The sequence below is a fragment of the Clavelina lepadiformis genome, chromosome 1 (assembly GCF_947623445.1).
Source record: "Clavelina lepadiformis chromosome 1, kaClaLepa1.1, whole genome shotgun sequence".
Lineage (NCBI taxonomy): Eukaryota > Metazoa > Chordata > Ascidiacea > Aplousobranchia > Clavelinidae > Clavelina > Clavelina lepadiformis.
Window position 1 is genome coordinate 20,859,572 of NC_135240.1, and position 21,492 is coordinate 20,881,063.

Here is a 21,492-nt window from a genome sequence, read left to right on the forward strand (position 1 = left end):
AGACATCTTATTTATAGTTAGTTATTCATTTGGTGTTTATGCTAAAAAGCAGTTTGGTTTACTTTCTTCCATTGAAGTTGAAAATCGGTTACTGGTAAGCAAACGGATTTAGGCCCTACTCTTGGCTATAACCGGGACGAGTAGCGACGTACGAGCCGAACTGCAATTTTTAGCCTTTTTTGGACAATATCGTGATTGCACAAAAGATCTAAGAGTACACTTCAAGTGCGCACTCGCAAACTGCCAGGTGACGGTTTTCATGTTTTGGCAAGCCTCCCAGGGAACCTTTAAATACTCTGGGGCCTGAGCTCCTACAGTTGCACAGATTACTTGAGTTTACCCTTGGTTCACTTGCTTTCATGTCTGTATTTTGTGGCAGCTGCACACCCGAGATAGTTTGTACATGAGAGTAACGTAAATCGGTTGCAGTATGACTGCCAAGCAAACAGTTTATTTTCAATTCCAAGGTCATAAATCGGTGTTTTTCCAAAAATGTGTAGTTGAAATCGCTTGCCATGTAACTAGATAAATTTATATTTGAGTAAGGCAGCAACTCTAAATAAATTGTGCCCGATAGAAAGAAGTACAAAGTCTTGCAAGCTCATATTTAGCCTGACCTTATGAAAAGCACAAATGCAAGAATCATTATTTGTCAATAGGAATTCTCTGAAGAGGTTCATTAATAGAATCGCCAAGTTTCATAATTCTAACTTAAGCAAAATATGTATTTTAGGGGAGGAGGCACAAAGCCCCCTCATGTGTATTTTGAGCTTCTTTAGTACCTCTGTAAAATAGGGTTAAATATATTCAACTGTGCAAAAACTTTATTTGAAATTTATCTTGGGTGTGCAGCTGCCTTGAAATGCAGACTGGGGTCCTGAAGTGCGCTACTGAATATAATTATAACTGCACTTGAGTGCACTCTTGCCTTACTCTGCTGACCTAAAGATAAAAACATTTTGCAATTCGATCATTGGATGTTTTACAGAGGTTTAAAATGTTAAAAAAATTGGAGTTCCTTTTTAATAAAAGATTATGAGATCGAATCGACGACCAATTTAAGTTGCATGTAGAAAAAGTATATATATGTATCCTTTCTGTGGTGTTCTGGAGAAATTTACAGCATTATTTAATGGTCATTTTTGACTATTTTTGTTTGTGTGATCTGTTCTGATTTGATCTTCTTTAAAATCAGTGGTAAGTTTATTTACTACCAACTAACAAAAGAAAACATGATCGGATGTGGCTACTATAGCATTCTAGTCACTCAAATTCAAGAGAGGTTAAATTTATTGATAAAGAATAGAACAGAGAGATTTAGGATGAGTTCACAAATGGTCAAAACTCATTTTTTACCAACTATCAACCACTGTTGTTTGTGAATTTCAATTTGATCAGAACAAAACTAAACCATTCAACTTTTACTGAAAATATCTCACAAGGACTTTATGTATTGCAGAGAAAGGCCATACTATTTCCTTCAATGTTTATTATTATCAACAACAAAGCTTATAACTACATACACAAGTTGACAACAAGCATTTCAACAGGCAGGTTGTGGTCAGTTATTTGGTTGTTGTAAAATGATTTATAGGAATTTAGGAAGATCTGGACTTAGGGTGTCTTGCATTGGATTGGGAACATGGGCAACGTTTGCAAATCAGATTTCTGATGAACTTGCTGAAGAACTAGTAACAATTGCTTATGAAAATGGTGTCAATCTATTTGACACTGCTGAGGTTTATGCTAGTGGAAAAGCTGAAATACTGTTGGGCAAAATAATAAAAAAGAAGAAATGGAGAAGATCAGCATTAGTCATAACAACAAAGTTATACTGGGGAGGTGTTGCAGAAACGGAACGTGGTCTCTCTCGTAAACATATAATTGAAGGTTTGAATGGTTCTCTACAAAGACTTCAACTTTCATATGTTGATGTTGTATTTGCAAATCGCTCTGATCCCAAAACACCAATGGAAGAAATAGTCCGTGCGTTTACACATGTCATAAACCAAGGTTTGGCTCTGTACTGGGGCACATCTAGATGGAGTGCTGCTGAAATAATGGAAGCCCATTCTGTTGCTCGTCAATTTAATTTAATACCACCCATTGCAGAGCAAGCTGAATATCACTTTTTTCAAAGGGAGACTGCAGAAAACTGGCTACCACAACTGTCACAGAAAATAGGAGTGGGTATGCTGACATGGTCACCTTTGGCTTGTGGCATAATAAGTGGAAAATATATAAATGGGTTTCCAATGAACAGTCGTGCTGAAATCAAAGGCTTTTCATGGCTAAAAGAAAAAATAGCTTCTGAATCTGGGAAACGACAGCAAGCTAAATTAATGGAGTTACAGATTATTGCTGATCGAATTGGATGTACTTTAGGCCAGTTGGCAATTGCTTGGTGCATAAGACATGAATCAAATAGTGGTGTGCTTATAGGGGCATCATCTGTTGAACAGTTGTATGAAAATCTAAAATCTCTTAGTTTTCTTTCTCATGTCACAAATAGTAAGGTTTTGAAGGAGGTAGACACAGTTCTAGGAACTGGTACCAATTCAAATGGAAATTTATAAAACTTTATTATGTACTGTACTTGTATTGTGTTAAAATTGTCCACTTTTATTTTGATTTTCCGTCACATTGGTGATTACCATCATTTATTTTCCAGTATTTTGTAGCATGTAAAATTAGTACAAAAAACTACAGTTGACCTTGCATATGACGAATGTGTATATAATGAATATTAGCCTATATTGGACGAAGTCTCTGGTCTGAATGGTTTTCTATCCCTTTTAATAGATTGATTATTGTATATAACGAATAAATTCTCCAGGCCCTTTTGAGTTATAACAATCTAAAATACTTTGTATGCATATACTGTAATAAATTCAAAATTTTGCCAGCTCAAACCAATCAACATTTCCTTTCTAATGATAGGTCAACTACATTACTTTACGGTAGTTGCATATAACATTACCACAGTCTACCAATTGCAGTTTGTGACAATTTTGTTTGACCATACAGTGTTCAAAAACATATCAATTGAAAACTGTCCAATTTTGTAACATTTTACTGGCAGTGACACAACATAGAATATAGTAAATCATTTCGTACAGAAGTATGTTTATGAATTGTACTGTAATAAACTCAAGAGTGTGAGATGTGGGAACCTGAATGATGTGCCTAGGCCTAACTTTGTATACCACATATAACGGACATGTATTGCCAGTCCCAACTTGACCGTTATATGTGAGGTCAAATGTAGTTTTTGTTTAGTTTCCTGCATGGTGCCTAGTCAGTAAGTTGTACAATAAATTTTGGCGTCTTGATATAGTACACACTTGTTTTTCATACTTTTTTAGTACATCACTATTCTGTATTTTATGATTACTTCTTAGTTTTTGTATAATTGGACTGTGATAAAATATATATTTTTTTTAATTTTTAGGTAGGCTGTTCAGCAATATGCTTACCAAACTGGCAGCTGGTATTTTGCAAAGGTGCACAGTTTTATATTCTGATGGCTGCTTGGCTGCCTTGCAAAATGGATCTATTCAGGTTACATTGAACAGTGCATTGCACACTGTAAGTGGTGCACGAAAGCTATCAACCTCCACACCAAAAAAGGACCAGATGATATTAAATTTAGTGGACAAACAACACGAATCTGTCAAGAATCAAAATTTTGGACCCATTCTTTTAAATGAATCTGATGTGAGTGAAGGCCATACTGCCAAATCATCTTTTGAATATGCAAAAAGAGAAGACTTAGTTTTTAATGGTATCCCATATAAGAAACTTCCAATTGTAAAAGTAAATGCAAGATGGAACAATACTCTGATTACTGTAAGGGACGCTGATGACCCAGAGATGATGTATTCTAATTTGTCGTGCCGAAAGGTTGGATACTTTAATGCTGCAAAAAAAACTGAACTTGCTGGTGAAACGACAGGCGCAGCTGCTGCTACAAAAGCATTGGAAAGAGGATGTCCTGATCATGTTCGGGTTAAAATTTATGGTATTGGGCCAGGCAGAAGACCTTCCATTCGTGGTTTAGTGTTAGGTGGTTTTAAAGTGGTATCTATAACTGATGTTACGCCAATAACCAATGAGGGTTTATCGCAGCGACCACGTAAAATTCGAAGGATATAGTTCAAGAATTCGTTGGGCTTGGCGAATGACTGCTAACTATTTTAAATCTTTGGTTTCTTTAATTTACTTTCTTTCCTTGCTGGAGCTTACACTTATGGTAAAAAAAATTCCATTATTTTTTCACTGTTTCGACTATTGCTTACTGTTGTTTTTGCAATACAAATTGGGAATGCAGGTAAAAACGTTTTGTTTAATGACTTAATAGGTTTAGGAAAATAAAAGTTTAAACCCAATGCAAAAATACATCTTTTGGCTTTCGAAACCATTTATGAAATCGATGTTCTGAAATACATTTGGGTATTTTTGTAATTCTTAACCATGTGAAGTGGAATTATTAGCTTCCAATAATAAAAGATATAACTTGTACGACTGAATGCAAATGCTTGGCTGAAATGAATAAATAGACTGTATATCAATTTATCGAATAACACAAAGCATCAAATGTGAAGATAGATGTTTTCTGCAATGCATTGCTGCTGTTTCAACAGTTCATCAACGCACAGGATTGTAGATAATGTAAGATTTTTTCAACATGCATAGATGAGGCTAAACACTCGTTTCTCGTCCCACAACCAAACTGGATTGGCATTGGCCGCAGCGTTCTGAGTTGGATGAGTTAACGTTTTCAGACTGATTCGCCCTGGAAGCTTTTGGAGTTTTGTGCACGACGGCTCCATCTATTGTAACACCATGAATAATAGGCGTACCTGGCCGGTTTCGATATTCCGGTAGATTGCTACCGATCTGACTGTATAATTTTGCCACAACAGCTTGTACTAGATTGTCGTCTGACTCCAGTGAGTTACGTGGTGAGCCGTGGAGCAACTTCTGGTCAATTTTTCTTGCTCTTGACCGGCATCCGAACCAACTGCTTATTAAAACTGCTCCCAGAATAAGCATAAAAATGCCCATTACCAGCGGGGCTGTGCTGAGTTGTTTAAGACGTTCCTTGTCTTTTCCAGTATTTGTGTAAGCGCTGATTCCGATGCACACGAATACAAGACCACCGAAGACCATCAACGGAGCAAATCCACTTGATAACTTAGAGCATCGACGTGCACGTTCCGAATCTTCTTCTACGGGTACAAGGAAAAAATTGTTAAACGTCCTGTTTAAAAACGTGATTTTTACAAGTTTTTTCATAACCAACATCAACATATTTTATAACCTACAACAACTGCTTAATAAATTGAACAGCCAGCCACAAATAAAATTAATACGTAAGGTTGAAATAAGGTCATGGCTTACTTTTTCGTAGTTATTTACTTGAGTTTGCAATTTTAGCCAATTTTCAGAATTTTTGTGAGTTAGTTTAACTATGTAAGTTTTAGTTTTCCTGTTCCTGCGAATTCTTGCCTTTTAGGCCTTTTCAGTATGACACTTCTTTGTTCAGTATCACGTGCTAATAACAACTGGTTTGATTTTTTCGTCCCCACCGCACTTTTGACAAAAAATAGAATGATTGGTTGACTAGCGTAAAAAATCTTTCGAGAATGTAAAAATAATTGGGCGAACAAAGTTTGGTCGTGGTTTTCAACTCCCTTGGGCTTGAATAGGTTTGTCGTCACTGCGCGGAAGTGTTATCTTATTTGGCTCTTGACAAGTAAATATAGATTTTTTACTTATTATAAAGTTTAAAGTTTTAAAGTTTGTTTGGAGTTTTAAAGTTTGTTTTAAAGTTTTAGTATGTAACTATGTAGTTCTTTAGCCTTTATTTGTCGCTTTTTACCCTGCTGTTCTGGATAACCAACTTATTTTGTAGTAATTCGGCAAATTTTGATATCAACCAATAGTTAAATTTTACATAATCTAAGGTCAAAATTTTCCGCTTTTGGGGAACAAAGTTGGTTACTTCATCAATAGGGCCATTTTTATTTTGACCTAATAAAATTTTTTTTTGACTTTATTTTTATCAAATTTTGACTTTATTTTGACCTAACGAAATTGCTTATTTGTAGAGGCCACAGTTCTTCCTCCAGTTACCCAAACATAATATTTTGTCGAAAAGTCAAGGTGTTTTATGGATTATAAAAAGTGCGTCGTGTTTTTTGGCGATAGATTTAGGTAGCTTGTGTTATTTTGTCCTTGTGAAAAGGGCACTTTGCCTCGATTTTCTCCGCATGATAAATTCAAATAAACAGCAAATTAAACAGGGAATGCTTGTTGTTGCTCCAATCCAGCTTGATGGCGTTTACTTTTCCTGTGGCTTTCAACAAAATACTTTTTATCGCACTTCACTATAACCTCGCAAAAATTGCACCTTAAATCACCCCCGGGAGTTGCATTAAATTCATCAGAAAAATCTCGACAAATCTGTCTAACTTTTGCTGAAGACGATTTAGCTTGCTTGGGCATTTTTGTATTACAGAATGTCAGTAGGCTATTCCTAAAATCCAAACTGTTGATCTTCGAAAATACTACGTTTATGAAGAGGAAGTGTTTTATAAGAATTATTTAAATACGTAACAATGAATAAACAATGGACAATTTGCGATAAAAGTTACTGCTGATTCAAGTGGGCATTGTGACTTATTTCCTGCTTTTATGGGTTAATATGGTTTAATTGTGTCGCAGTTCCTGATTTACAATGCTTCCACGAGGATTTTTACAAGAATTACTCTCAAGAAACACAAAAACTTTGTAAAAAGCCATATTTTGACAAATTTTGACTTTATTGAAAATTTTGACTTTATTGAAAATTTTGACTTTATTGTAAATTTTGACTTTATTTTGACCTATAAACTTCTTAGAAACAATCCCCTAGGTGCTGAAAACAACTTTATTCTTTGATTCGTGGTCAGACGAGGTCCTTAAAAATTTTTGACTTTATTGACTTTTGCGGGCCCTATTCATCAGGCTAATATCCTATTAATTAATTTTACCTAAATCTTTGATTTTATGCCAATGATGGCGTGTCCATTCCTGCCCAATACTTCTTCTTGTGGAACTTCTTGATATTCTTGTTGCATTTCCAGCTAAAGGTGATTGATTCAAAGGTATCACGGTGATGTCACTTCGAATCGATGACGTCCTCGAAATGTAGGATATTCCTCCGGCAGACGGTGTACGAGAGTGCACTGGCCCTTTGAAGTGAGTAACACCTACGTTAATAGCTACTGACCAACCACATTGCTAAAGACAGGTTATAAAATTCTTTCTAAAGTCGTGTGTAATAGCATTAAAAATATTTGCCTACAATCATGGTCCACTCCGACCAAACTAAATTTATTCCAACAGATTAATCGGAGATAATACAAGATTACAATAGCCTCCTCCGAAAAAGAAAAGCTTCCTGCTAGTATATTCTATGTAGATATGTAGGGCTACAAAGTTTTAGACAGGTTAAATTGGAAGTTTTATTTGAAATCTTTCCGCCGTTTTGGTTTCGGAAAAAATAAGCTATAATGATAATGATACATAATCAAGTGAGGCAAAATATTTTATAATAAACATCGGTGCGTTATTTTCAATAACTAGTTTATGTCGATAATAGCAAGGGTGCCCTTACTCAAGGGGATCCTCTTTTATCAACGTTATTTGTGCTGTTCACCGAATATCTAGCAAACGCTGTTAGGAACAGTAGAGTTAATTGGAAGATTACAAGTGGGTCCTACAGCGCTCAAAGTGTCTTTATTTGCTAACGATACCCCATTAATCTACAGGAAGGGTAATACGTTGTAATTTAATGAAATTTTTCCGTTCTAAACTTTTTCAAGAAAGCTTCAGGATTCAATGTAAACATATCAAAAAGCATTGGCTTTTACGTAGGAACCTTGACAGGTCAAACAAAGTTAGAGGATGTAAAGGAAAATGTATTTTGGCCCCCCAATATCGTGGGAATTAAATTCCACTGTTTTTTTAGATAATGACTTGTTCAACGTGTGCACTTTTGCTTCGTGCTACAAAAATTATTTCTAGAACGTTCATTTTGTGGAAAGTGTGGCCTGCGTAATCTGATACTTTTAGAAAGAGCGACAATGTCATAATTAAAAGCATCATTATTTCCACATTTCTATGCAAATTGTATGGTTTGTAATTTTACTCAACAGCCAGTAGTGGCCTTAGGTTTGGGGAGAGGGCGATGCGATATATTGTGGGACTTAGTTTGGAGGTCCCAAAATTACTTGAGACGTTTAGCAGTCCACACGAGGGGTTCCGGGGGTGGGGCATGCTCCCTCGGAAACTTTTGAATTTTTATAATCTAAAACGACTTAAAGTGAATAAAGTTTTGCTCTACTTTAAAAAAAACAAACTGAGGTTTTTATGTGCATTTTTTTCGTTTATGACCCGATAAATTTTTCTCTAGGGCCGAAGATATATTCTTCATTTCGTTGTTCCTATCGAGTGCCAAATACCTCAGCGGTTCGCCTGCTAAGAACACAACTTTTTCTTCGTCTTGACAAGATGTCTCAAATCACGTGGCCGTTATGAAAGTAATCTTAGAGCAGGAGGGGACCAATTTTCACCGAGATCCGAATTACACAACTTCTCCTATTTTAAATACAGTTCATACAACTAATGAAAATAAAACAGTGAACGCCTCCTGTCCTGAAAAGCTGTGACTGGTTAATGATAATAACAAGAATACTCTTATGCAATGTTGTTCTTTAAGAGCACGTTTACAAACAAGGCTTCACTTGTTCACTTGCTTCACCCTACAGCCACTATCGCTAACAGAAAAATTCTGCTTGTTCTACACTTGATCCTGTATCATTGAATCATTTAATTCACCCATTATGCGTTTTTAAGCAGACGTTTTTCAGTTTTAGCTTCAAATTTTAATTCAAATTTTAGCTTACAAGTTTAAAAATTTAATTTTGTCAATCACAATTTGGTAAATTTACTTGAATTGCAATTACACATTATGTATAAAAATACCCACTGAAAACAATTAGACTTTGTGTCTTTTTGGTTTGATTAAGAAGATGTTATTATATTTTAAGCTATTTTTTTTTTAAATTTTATGTTATTCTCGTTTCGCTATGCGTGTCCAATTTCTGTATGCAAAGAGTAACTTCGTGTTTCCGTACTATGGGAATCTAATCCAATTTCAGACAGCGTTACCAGCACTGCGGTTAACGCGCTTAAATTTAAAATAGAGTAGTCAGCAAGTCATCAAAGCTGATATAAAAAAGGCACCAACAGCAGAGAAAACATGACTATGTGACGAAAGACCATGCAAGAATAAATTTTTCAGTAGAAATTGATAATCTTACACTGAGAGTTTCGGTATAGAAACGCGTACGGCGTAATCACCAAAAAAATGAAACATGTCTCATAGAATGCCAACCGGCTCAACACCAACGCTTCATAAAAAGTTATCGACGATAAAAATAACATTTCTTTTATCAACAATAATGTCTATTGCCCATTTGTAACACAGGAAGGTTTTTATTAAAAAAATTCACTCATTTAGGCTTAAAAATGGCCAAAATACAGCTCTTTTAAAGCTAAAGGTTTAAAGAAAATTATTTTTGCTGCCTGTAAAAGGCACTGAAATCAACATTTTTTTCTAAAATATGTTTTGTCACTATATTCATAAGTTACCTTTACATAAGCTTTTAGAAATATTTTACCTTGATTATCCATAGAAGAGCGCTGTACTTCGTTAACATGGGCTATTCCAGGTGGTAGGAAAACGTCGGAATTATGATATTCCACGTGTGAACCTTGCATCCCATGATAAACATCATCCATTGAATAGGAATGAATTATTCCTCTTTCAGTTACACTTCTGCCAAAAGCAGGAGAAGGTGTTCTACGAGCAAGGCTCCGCGTGTTATGTCTTTCGGCATTATCCGAAAAGCGATGAGAAGATGGCGCTGAATGAAGATCTTTCACACTTCCTTGCTCCACGACCAGCTTTGTCGTAAATTCGCATCCTTTCAGCAATCTTGAAGTGGAAGATTCAGATGATGGCGAATCTTGCTGATCTCTCCTCTCCTCCGATATCAACCTGTGCGACGAAGTTGGCTGATCGTCTTCCATGGACGGCAGGTAATAACCAAGTTTAGAAAATAGTAAAATACATTCTCTTCCTATCACTATACGCGCACTTTGTACTGAAATACAGAGAAAAGATGAATCCACGTACCGCAAACTGCTGTGGACTGGTTATAATTTATTACACATCCATCGTCTGCAACGTATTTATCCAGTATTACGCCACAAACATTATCGCGTCATGTTTCCTGCAGTGTGACGTATATACCAGGGCTCAGGGTATGACTGTATACTGAGCGTTCGAGAATAATAGGAGTGAATTTATGACGTTCTTAAAATGCATGCACGTATGAAATCACTTAAAAGCTCGATGTCCAGAACAGCAGTTACACAATTGGACAATTTTAGCATTTGCATTTGCTCATAATTTCATGCTATTTTTTTCATAAGATATGAATATAAAGCTCTTTTCGAAGTTTCTATGGTACAACTTTCATTACAATGGTGGTTTCTATCACATGAAAGACGATGAACGTATGGTATAGCTTTGACATGAGTTTTGCTAAATTACTTTGTACAGTATAACAAAAAGTGCATGGGGCTATATATAACTATTTGTACTTCATCAAATCATAATATATCCTTTAACCGGTAATTACTTAATGTTTATAACCTTTGCATGCGTCATGGCAACCAACCCTATATTTGGGCCAGCTTTTTTACGAGTTAACGGAAAGGGTGTATTATATTGTCAAGTCAAGTTCAAATATTTGTTAAAAGCTGTATGTCGTAGAATAAATCTGATTTTAAAAAGCTGACATTAAAATTGCTTGGCTTTGTGTTCTCAACAAAAATAAGAAAGTCCCTATTTAACCATAAGTCACGTACGGTCGCGAAGTCTGTTGTTAAAATAGGCTTAGGTTAGGTTAGGTCGATAGGACAATGAGTACATGCAAAAAGTTGGTTTTAGCTGTTCATAGTTTAATCGAGGTTATATTTAGAGTTAGTAAGAAAATTGAGGTTAGCTTACTATATGAATTATACAGTACTTCACGATAGGTGAACAAGAAACTACATGTAAGTTTTGAACTAGTACGGTTTTTCTTATAAAATGTTGAGAGCAGAAAAGCGCCACCTTTGTTTAATAAATTTGAAAATTTTAACACTTTCCTTTCAATTGATACACTCAGGTTGTGCGCAAATCGCTTTTCTTTCTATGTAGTACGATTGATCGATCTCTCCGAAAGGATTAATGAGTATGATGAATTAATTTCAGATCGACCTAGCTTGCTGCAACGGATAAATATGGTAGTAACTCTCACGAAAAAAGCAATCGCTCTGTCCAATCATGTTTGTTGTTATAAACCAGACTAATGTTGGTGTTTTGCTTAAAATTTGCTATGACTTTTTGCTTAAAAATCGTTTTTGTTCGACCAGATCGAAGAATATGTGACGACCGAAAAGTTAAAATCTGTTCTCATAAACAGCAATAAATTCGAAAAAGACCACAGAAAAGTCAATGATACAAGCAAACAATGTGTTGCAAGGTCAAACGTGTACCCCTTGTTATGTTAACCAGTTATCGAGCCGAAAAATATCATAACTGTTTTTAAGTTGTGCGCGAACTTTCCAAAGATAAAAATACTGCTACGGTTTGAAAAAAGTAAAAATACATATATATACTTTAAAATATATAAATACCCTTGTTTTACAATAGGCTGATGCAGCAGTCCTCCTCTCCAATAACGTGAATTAACATTCTCCCTGTTTTTAGACAAACGCTTCTTTCACTGAATGACCAGTGTTTTTTTGTGTTTTAGGTTCTATACATAAAAATAGTAAAGTACAGCTAAACAAAATGTAGCTATAGCTTTATACAAACTCACGAGGTATAAGCTTTTTGTTTCACTTCTAGCAAGCATCTGAGATGCAGTGAATGAAAAACTTTCTACTCGTAGCTGTAGGACTTACTGGCATCTTTCAGTTAATATGTTTGGGCTTTTCCACTATATGCTTATAAGTAGACTATAAATTGACATATAAAACTTATCTAATTTTGCAGCGTGTTTTTTGATTGTATAGTTGAATGCAACGCAACAAGCATTCTTTATAGTATATTTAACCGTTTTATTGTCTTTCATATCAAACGCAAATCATTGTGCAAGCGATGTATTGTCTCGCAGCCTTTTATCACAACAAATGTAATCTTCCGGCTATACACAGCATTTCTTTTTTACGCCATAAGTCATGATGGCACGTAATTTCCGGAACAAGTCTGCTACCGAAATACCATCAGATTAAATGGTGTGGCTGAGGTTTCGTTCAAAAAATCGTTGCGTAATGCTTGGCTATAGCCGTATACGTATACGTGTGTAGGCATAAGAGCACCTATAGCTTAGCGGAAACAGCTAATAAATTTAAGCAAATATGTCAAAATAAAAGGAGGAAGCACCCATGAAAACAAAAGACTCGGCCAAATGTCGTCACAAGCATTAATAAGCCAATCTAACTCCAATTATTGTCGACAATTTTGTATCATTGTTTCCCAATGTTTTTTAAAGAAGCGTATGCTTTTTGATCTAAGGCGTCTCTAACCAGAAGCCTTTGCCATTTATGTAAGCCTATATATTTTATTTGACTGCTGCGAGACGAAAAAAAAGCACGTTTAAGTTTTTTTATTATATCCTTCTAATAACAGTATTGTTTACTTGAGAAAATTGTTGACCAAAGTCCAGTATTATAGCAAAATAACCGTTTGCAACATAAACTCCGCATATAATTAATTGTTCGACCGTTCTTTCCGTTCAGATTACAAAGTTATCTACATGTGAATTGTGAAGCTTTCTCTTCTTTGTCAATTAGATGCGTAACAGTTACTTATTATCTAAAATGCATCTCATCAGCAACAAGATTCTTCTTCGCCATTAATTAATTAAACTATATAGCATTAAACTCATACATGTACTTTAATCGTATATATCCAGTCCAAGTTTTATAAAGCGTTGAACATAAAAGAACAAACTGCAACCGCTTTTTGACGTTTAAGCGTTGTATAAAGTGCAAACCCTAATTCGCAAATGTCATCAAAACATTGAAAATGATATAACGTTAAACACAATAGAGCAACAAATGATTGCTGGGATTTGAATATGCGATTTAAGATAACCATAGGTAAAATTTATCAATTGTCTAAACTTTTATGACAACGGATAGGTTTGTGTAACATGTTTGTCGTTAAAGGTGAAACCTGCACAATAAATTTCCTAATTCATAAATCTAAGGCGGCGAGTCACCAAACAACTTAGCAGAACATAAAATAATTTTTTAAAGAATTAAAATCATGTTTTAACTGTACAGCAAGTGCCACTTTTGCAAAACAAGTACAAATAAAATAATTGATTTAGGCCTGCTGGTTGAAGGTATTTCTTAGCTCTTTAATAAACTAAAAACATCTTATTATCCAAATTCAGGACGAAATGGTAACAAAAAGTTGTTTGGCGGAGTGGTCATGCAGTGCCCGCCCATCATCATCATCAATATGAAACTCTAATTAAATGGGCGTATAAAAATGCAACAACTTGAACCCGTAGTCTAATAATTGAGCATATAATAATTATGGAAAATATGAAATATTTTAGAATTGTAGAAAATAATAGCCTATTAAAAATACAATATATTTAAAAAAATGGAACACTAACATGTAGGTTATGGTGGTTTGTGGAGCTACCGTATGTGTTTTCTATCTCAACGCGTGCAAATGGCAAATACCAAAACATCATTGCGACAATGAGAACAACACAAGAATAAAACCAGCAAATGTGTTAAAATTTAAATTCAGTTGTTTGATCATTTTAATTTTTTTGGTTCATTTTTGTCTGTTTTGATTTCAATGTTCAGGAATGTCTTTTAACCTTATCTTTGGTTAGATTTTCTTTTCTTGGACTTTATGTAGAATGACGTACCCTATACTTTTAAATGCTTTGATTTTCTTGATTCTTTCGATTCTTTGGGTTTCCAATATAAGCTCATAATTATAGTTTTATAGTAGTTAGAAATATCTACATATTACATAAAATTTTAAGTGTCATTTAATTTTATTCGCAACGAAACTTTTGTACTTTGACTTGGTGAAAGACTTCAAGTAGCCTATCATTCATATCTTGAGTATTTTTTATTATAATTGTTTTCAGTAAAATTAGAAGCTTTTTTAAAACCATATCATGATAAACTTGTTTATCATTGAAAAGACTTAAAAATACAGCCAAGACAAAGTCGTAATTGTTTTTTAACACGTCCTTTTTTTGTGCGGAATAGCCCATGTACTATCTAAATATAGTAAAGTTCATGTTTATAAAATGGTACTTTGTATTTCAAAGGTTAAATGTTTTTGTAACAATGTCAGCCAAATTATATTTGACGGGTTTGATTACGAACGGACAGTTTGTTCATTGTTTTATCGCGTGTCAGCTCCGCGATATAGTTTGCGAAAAGAGGCTATGTACTGCAGGCTTTATGAGCTGTAGTTAAAATACCACAACTAATCGATAAGATACAAAGAGGTTTTCAGTTCGTTATCGCAAAATAATTTTCACTTTCAGCGCGTCAAAAACATGTTTGCTTGAATGGAAACTTTTGTTCAATCAATCAATCAATCAATCATTTTATTTTTCTTCGAAAGCGCGGTGGGGACGGAAAAAATCAAGCCGGTTGCTTCTAGCATGTGCTAATCAACGGGAAAAAACGACAAAGTCAAAAAAACTTAAAACGTGCTAAAAAGTTAAGGCAATAATTGCTGGTAACAACTATAGCGCGGCGACTAAACCCATAATGTTAAATGTAGACAACAACGTTGCACGTACTCTTGACAACTGACAACGTAGAAAACACGATACAAATATAAAAACAGTGCTGAACTGCTGTAAACAAGAAATACAACACAACGCAACGATCCTGAACACTTGCCTTTCAATATGAGAAGTTAACTACATGTGTTCCAAGAAACTGAATACACGATTTGCATTTTAGCAGCACTATACGCTGATGTTTCTCTTATAAGCATGATCATAAACCGACTTCTTTGGTAAAGGTCACAAGCCATGCGAGGTTGAAAAATGTGTGTTGTCTAACTCTAAAATATACTTAAGACAAAAATGGGCTGTGAATAATCGATCCATATAACGTATAGGCTAGTACCCGCAGAATTGAAGTTCGCAACGCAATCTGATCATGATCAATGGAAATTATGTTTACATATTTGAAACGAGGTATTTCTATCTTTATTAAACACCACTGAAATACAATAGTTTTTCAAGAGTACTTGTTTTAACTGGTTTAACTGTGTAGTGCACAGTTGAAAAGGCAACAGATATAATCAGAAAATACTGAAAAAGGGCACCTCGTGAGCAAACACTTAGCATCGATGAGTTAGTCAAACTTTGTACTGCTATGCGTAGCATTCTCAGTAAATTTATTTGATATGCGTGTGTTTTAGCTTAGTTATACATGCGTGCGCAAGACGCGTTACGTTACGGATAAAAATATCCGACGTTTTTTCAAAAAAAGGAAAAAAAGTAGCTTGATCATTTATAATAAAGAGGAAACGTTGTCTGCTGTTGAGTAATGATTTTTCTCCAGATGATAAAAAATGCTTTACAAAAGGACATCGATGGGTCGTATATAGAATACGACGTCATGGCAAACGTTTTGGTCATTTATTATTTATCGCCTGTTGCTGGAAGGCAAGCTAGCAATGTAATTTATATCTGGCTGCGATTAATTCCCGGTTAACCTTAAGCAGTCAGCTAAAATGGTAATTATTGATCGCTTAGAATAAAAGCTTTTGTATGGATCGCACATCTCATTTTTACGACTTTTTATACCTAAATTCTGAGAGTACAAGGTTAAGCTAGAATTGGTCGACCTTGAATTGCAGTCTACTTATAAGTATATACACTAATTTTTATGAAAAATTGCGGGTTGGAGCTTCTAATAACTTGGTTTTAAACAGGTTTAGCCACAAGTGTTATGGTGTAAGTGTACAAATCTTTCTTATTTATCAGGACATGAATTCATTTTAAACAAAGCTCCCCCAGCAAAGACCGAATTAACCATGTTGAGTTTCGATAACAAAAAATATCGAGTTTGCTGCAAAGGTTTGAACATAATCATATAAGTATGTGAAGGACAACAATTCATCAAAACTACAATTAACCGGTTGAGTGTTATGCAACAAACGAGGAATGTTAATAACTTTTGATAGGCCCAATACAGTACTATAAAGTTCTGAAAATAGGCCTCAACATTTTTTGGTAAAGGCAAACAAAGGATGACAAAAAGACATTGATACACTTATACAAAGGAATAATCCCACCATACAAAAGGTTGCAGCTTAAATTTTGATATTTGTCGATAATTCCATCGTTTTCATATAATTTGGGGAGCTTGAGTTTGAGTTTCCATCAATTGTGTTGTACTAAATTGAAGAAGTAGGAAAATATTTTAAAGCAGTATTCTTGTTACAAAGTTGAAGTTATTTCGGTGTTAGGAGTAAGGTAGGTGTCCAAAAATGAGTGCATGCTTGAGGCGCACTTTCAAAGGTAAGGCATGATGACTTAACTCAATATAAAAACTAAAAGTGCATATGTAACCTAGTCTTGGTCATTGTTCTTATTGTGGTGCACGTTGTTAGGGGAAAAAAATCAAAGTGGGTTGCCGAAGGTTTGACTTTTTGTTTCTTTCTAAATGCAAATTGAAAAATTGAATCCCTATATAGCAAACCATGTGCTGCACTAGCGCACAAGAATTAATTAGTTTAACATATATAGTTGTGTGCAGGATTTTTATGCTATAAATGTTGTATATCCTACTTAGCAATTTAGAATTCTGCGTGTCTCGTTAACTGTAAAACACAATTAACTACATGGCTACATTAGTTGATATATACTGTATAATGTATATATATATGAACAATAACATGAATGACAACATTTCCAGCAAACGCAGTGTACTAGAGCTTATACGCGTAGCCTTATTTTTAAAAGTAAGGCTTTCTCGCTTCTTTGAAGTTATTGCAACAAATCTTTTAATGTAGTTCAAATCTACGGGTTTTCTGAATTCCTTTATAGTTAAAAATACTTTCGATACCTCAGTGTTTGATTTTAATATGTGTTATTTGCCTTTTCGTGAAGCCTATGTTAGAGGTTAATAAAAACGAAATATTTGTATTTTTAGAACTTTTCATTTTATAGCGAAACACCATGGCAATGTTCATTGTACAACGAACAACGAACAACGAACAAGAAACATTTTCTTTTCTCCGTTTGCAGAGCAAAATAATCTTTGAAAATGGCGCCAGTTTGTCTAGCTAAAGTCTTGGAATTTTTAAAGCAAATGTTAATGATAAAATACAAATTATAAGCAAGGACTTTAGACTATACTGTAAATTACACGTTTTATACTTGTGGTTTTAAATATGTTAGGCTTATATCTTATGTAAGATAGTTGGGGTTTTGTTGTTCTTATTTAATTGTTTATACTTAGTATACTCTATTTTACGGTTGTAAACTCTATTATAGCTAGAAATAAACGATAACTTACTTTTTTGTTGTTGCTCATTTAAGCCAAACACAGCATAATTTTATAACGCGAATGTTTAGATGCACGGTTTGATGCATATTCAATGTCCATGTTATAGGCTGCTTCGATGCACCATAAGCTTTTTATGTGTATGTTTCTTGGTCTGGCTACTATTTGCTGGCCTTTCGGTAAAATTTATTTAACTTCTTGTTTTTGTCTTTAATGCTTTCGAAGCGAGATAGCCTAAGCTGGATTATGTTGGAAAAATGTATTTTTTTCAGCATATAGTCCAGTTGGACAACCGACCGCAATAGCATGGCTTCTAATTTGTGCTACCATAGCGAGAACTGTGAATACGGCTTAGGGCAGTACTTTGCTTTCAAAATAGAAAATCCTAAAATTTCGAATAACTTATACTCATATAGTCTGCATAACTAATAACATATATTCCGATTAATTAAATATTTTTATTGGATCTGATGTTCTGAAATGCACCTCCTTGGACCTTAAATCTACTTTCCATTCGTGTTATTTATATTTGTAAAAACATTGCATGATGTCGCCTAAATTTCATCAATGTGACAATGTCAGCTGTATAATCAAAGATCTAGCTAGAGTTTTCAGCGCTCGTAGACAGAGGCAGATTCTGCACCCCATCTTGTCAAAGTCAATGGAAAAGCAAACACCGAAGTTGTAAATAATAGCACAGTTTGCTAAATCCTCGCGGTTGGTCATCCGTCCAAAATGCACGGAGCACAAAAATTGTCAAATTTTTAACCGTGTCAATTTTTTATGACTCGAATCAGGTCGAGTCATTTTGAGTTGTGACTCGAGTCAATTTATGTTAGGACTCTAGTTAAGTCGATACGGTTTGATACTGCGGCTCGAGTCAAGTCAAGTCAAACGCTATTAACTTGAAAACGACTCTGAGGTCACACTATGCGTTGCATTAAATCGGTTACTATAACGTCATGGCTGTCTACAAATTAGTCTGATTGATACTTTTTACAGAGAGTTAAATGTTTTAAAAAAATTCTGTTTTTTGTTACCTATCAAGTTTGTTTTCTTACCATCGTAAACATCATAACGTGACTTGAGTCATTTTAGACTTTGCCTCGAGTCAAGTGAATGGCTCGAGTCATAATATTGCTTCATTGCCACCAACACATTTGCGATTTTGCATACTGTATTATGAAAAAGTCTGATCTCATTTTGCCCCTCCATATGGCTACGCCCGGGTACAGACCTTTGTTACAATGGTTGAAGAGGAACGGAAGTCATTTTCAATTTAATTTCTAAAAATGGATAAAAATACGCTGATTCCGAAAATGTAAACGAAATTCCTCTATCTGTTTGCGTTAACCAGTTATTGGCAAAACCGTTTTCAAAAAAACTGTGCGGGGAGCTGACGATGTGACGTCACGAAGTTGGTTTGTCTTCAAACATAATTCAAGCGCATCTCAGGTCCATGAAAAGTTGTTGTTTGAAAAATCAATGAAAAGTTGCTTTTGGAATGTAGTGAGCGTGTTGGACGGCCTTTTTAATATTTCTTTAGTAATACATGATTGACTAATTATATAAGAAAGGTTTTTAGTTACATAAATATTATCTGCAAAAGCACGGCGTGACCGTGACTACTTTAGGTAGTCTAATTCTAGTCCTCAGAAACTACACACCTGATATACCAACAGTTGTATTAGGCCAATTTGAATTTCAGCTTTCCAGTAATGTTCATCAATGCAAACTTTTATGTCCTACCAAATTTAGCAAAACATTGTTCAAGATAGCTGTTGCTTGAGCGACTAAAAATAAAGTTGACTTGGTAGTAAGATAGCAGGACAGCGTGAGTGAAAAGAAGCTTGCCACGATAACCACTAGCTAGAACAGCAGGATCAAGCTAAAAGTCAAGTGCACAACCATGTTGCTTCGTTGCTTGACCTCTTCTACTCAATGTTTGACATCATGCTGTTCTGCACTACTAGAGCAAACAGTTGAGTAAGAAAGTGTTCTTAATTGTAGGTTGTAAGGTCACACAGTGCACATACAAATAACACATGTTTGCTTAAAAACCCTTCTTATATAATTAGTCAATCAAACATTACTGAAGAAATATTAAAAAGACTGCAAAACGCGCTCACTACATTCGCCAAAACGAGTTTTCCAAAGGCGACTTTTCGTTGATCTGATATGCGCATGAATCATGTTTGAAGACAAACCAACTCGGTGATGTCACATCGTCCGCTCCCCACACAGTTTTTTGAAAACGGTTTTGCCAATAACTGGTTAACGCAAACAGATAGAGGAATTTCGTTTACATTTTCGGAATCAGCGTATTTTTATCCATTTTTAGAAAGTAAGTTGAAGATGGCTTCAGTTTCTCTTTAAAGCTGATTCATAAACAAAATAACGTTGTTATATTTGCTATTTGGATTAAATAATATGATTTATACATATTGACTATTGGAAGTTTTGCAATGCCGTTTTTCATGGCATAGGCGATTGGTCGGTATACAGGTTACAACTGTACTTGTTATCTTCTTATGTCAGCATTGTTAAATTTCTTACTTTAAGGTAATCAACAGGGATACAACGTCGGCTAACCGCTATTCCATAAATTATTCATTTTTGTCCATTTATTGTTGTGTCTGGCTTAGGTCGTTCTCTTTGGCGATTCTAATATAAGGTTATACGGTGTCAATTCATTTCGATAGGGTGATTCATGTCAATGGGGTTACCGCAAGTTAATACATGTTCGGCTGTACTTAACCTTAGAATTTAGTATTCTTTTTGTTCAGTGAAAGTCTTGAAACGCTTAAACAGCTTAAAATAGTTTATTAAAAGTGAGAATTTTCTAGGGCCACGGTTTTAGCTGTCGGTTAACTGGCTCTGCGAAAACAAAAAAAAATCAACTACACGAAAAGTAGCAGTCCATGAATAAAATCTTGCAACTTTTCGTTTTATAAAAGATAACTTTGAATCATAGTATATAGCACAAAAACTGAAGAAATTCTCACAACTAAGTAACTCGGATCCTTACGTGGTTTGGATTAGGATTGGTTGGATTAGAATAGGACACCAAGGATTGGGTGAACAAGTAGGCTATATGCTACCATCCAAAACTTTAAACAGATCCAAAAATTCATATTGGGAGATCCTGCATCACACAATTTTATTGCATTTAGTTGTTTGAATTATTTAGGTCAAGCCATCCAGCTTTAAAATTAAGATAGGAGACCTTTCAATTGTATAATCGCTGTAACGAAGGTGATTAAACTACGAGATTTCTCTAATTTCAGTAAATGGATTGCCAAAGTTCACCTTGTTGGGTTGAACAGGTTATCTAATGAACAACCGTATAGGTCTTATTTTGCAGTGAATATAGGTTTATTGACATGTTTTAAACACCCATAGGCCCTATGATGTAGATTGGTTAGGAAATGATCATTTGAACATGTAATAGGTATCCCTCTAATCTTCACAATTGCAAAATTCGTACGATCGCTGGTAACCGTGGTAGATTTACGTTTTAGCATTGAGCGTTTGCTTTTTGCAAGCAGAAGTTACCCTTGGGAATAAACTGGGAAGGGGAGGGTTGAGATCCATTCATTTGCAGTCCACTAAGCGGTAACTTTAATGCATGAGTTAGCTGTGGCTAACTTCACGTTTTGCTTCTTTTTTTAGATTGAACGTCTGGGACGTAGCCTACGACATAGTAGCACTGTAATTCGTTTCAAGTTCAACTTAGCTCTTTGCGACTTAGTTAGAAAGAAGCTTTCTCGATAGGCCTACGGTGGGGGATACATCTGCTAGTAACCTTTT

At 34.9% G+C, this 21,492-nt stretch overlaps 3 protein-coding genes across 4 annotated transcripts; 2 read left to right on the top strand and 1 right to left on the bottom strand.

Annotated features, from left to right (window-relative positions):
- The first annotated feature begins 71 nt into the window (after positions 1-71).
- Positions 72-4,521, top strand: LOC143448270 (small ribosomal subunit protein uS11m-like). 2 transcript variants are annotated; one of them, XM_076947931.1, is made up of 3 exons: positions 72-1,197; positions 1,460-1,554; positions 3,456-4,521. In XM_076947931.1, the coding sequence occupies exons 2-3, from the start codon at positions 1,484-1,486 to the stop codon at positions 4,153-4,155; spliced, it is 771 nt and encodes a 256-aa protein (XP_076804046.1). In that variant the 5' UTR covers positions 72-1,197; positions 1,460-1,483; the 3' UTR covers positions 4,156-4,521. The 2 variants fall into 2 exon arrangements, with proteins under 2 accessions (XP_076804046.1, XP_076804040.1); XM_076947925.1 differs by having other exon boundaries at positions 73-1,554.
- LOC143448265 (voltage-gated potassium channel subunit beta-2-like) lies at positions 1,465-3,451 on the top strand. The gene has a single exon (XM_076947916.1). The coding sequence runs from the start codon at positions 1,584-1,586 to the stop codon at positions 2,574-2,576; it is 993 nt and encodes a 330-aa protein (XP_076804031.1). The 5' UTR covers positions 1,465-1,583; the 3' UTR covers positions 2,577-3,451.
- On the bottom strand, positions 4,326-10,515 carry LOC143449490 (uncharacterized). The gene is made up of 4 exons (XM_076949709.1): positions 10,458-10,515; positions 9,732-10,265; positions 7,038-7,238; positions 4,326-5,231 (listed from the first exon to the last, which is right to left on the bottom strand). The coding sequence occupies exons 1-4, from the start codon at positions 10,513-10,515 to the stop codon at positions 4,702-4,704; spliced, it is 1,323 nt and encodes a 440-aa protein (XP_076805824.1). The 3' UTR covers positions 4,326-4,701.
- Between the last annotated feature and the right edge of the window lie 10,977 nt (positions 10,516-21,492).

Excerpts from the sequence above, each read along its gene's own strand:
- LOC143448270 (XM_076947931.1), top strand. The coding sequence starts at position 1,484 with ATGTTTATTATTATCAACAACAAAGCTTATAACTACATACACAAGTTG. Across the intron at positions 1,555-3,455 it reads ACAAGCATTTCAACAGGCAG|GCTGTTCAGCAATATGCTTA; the intron begins GTTGTGGTCAGT and ends ATTTTTAGGTAG.
- LOC143448265 (XM_076947916.1), top strand. The coding sequence starts at position 1,584 with ATGATTTATAGGAATTTAGGAAGATCTGGACTTAGGGTGTCTTGCATT.
- LOC143449490 (XM_076949709.1), bottom strand. The coding sequence starts at position 10,515 with ATGCAAATGCTAAAATTGTCCAATTGTGTAACTGCTGTTCTGGACATC. Across the intron at positions 10,266-10,457 it reads TCTGGACATCGAGCTTTTAA|TCCACAGCAGTTTGCGGTAC; the intron begins GTGATTTCATAC and ends AATTATAACCAG. Across the intron at positions 7,239-9,731 it reads CTCTTCTATGGATAATCAAG|GGCCAGTGCACTCTCGTACA; the intron begins GTAAAATATTTC and ends CTCACTTCAAAG.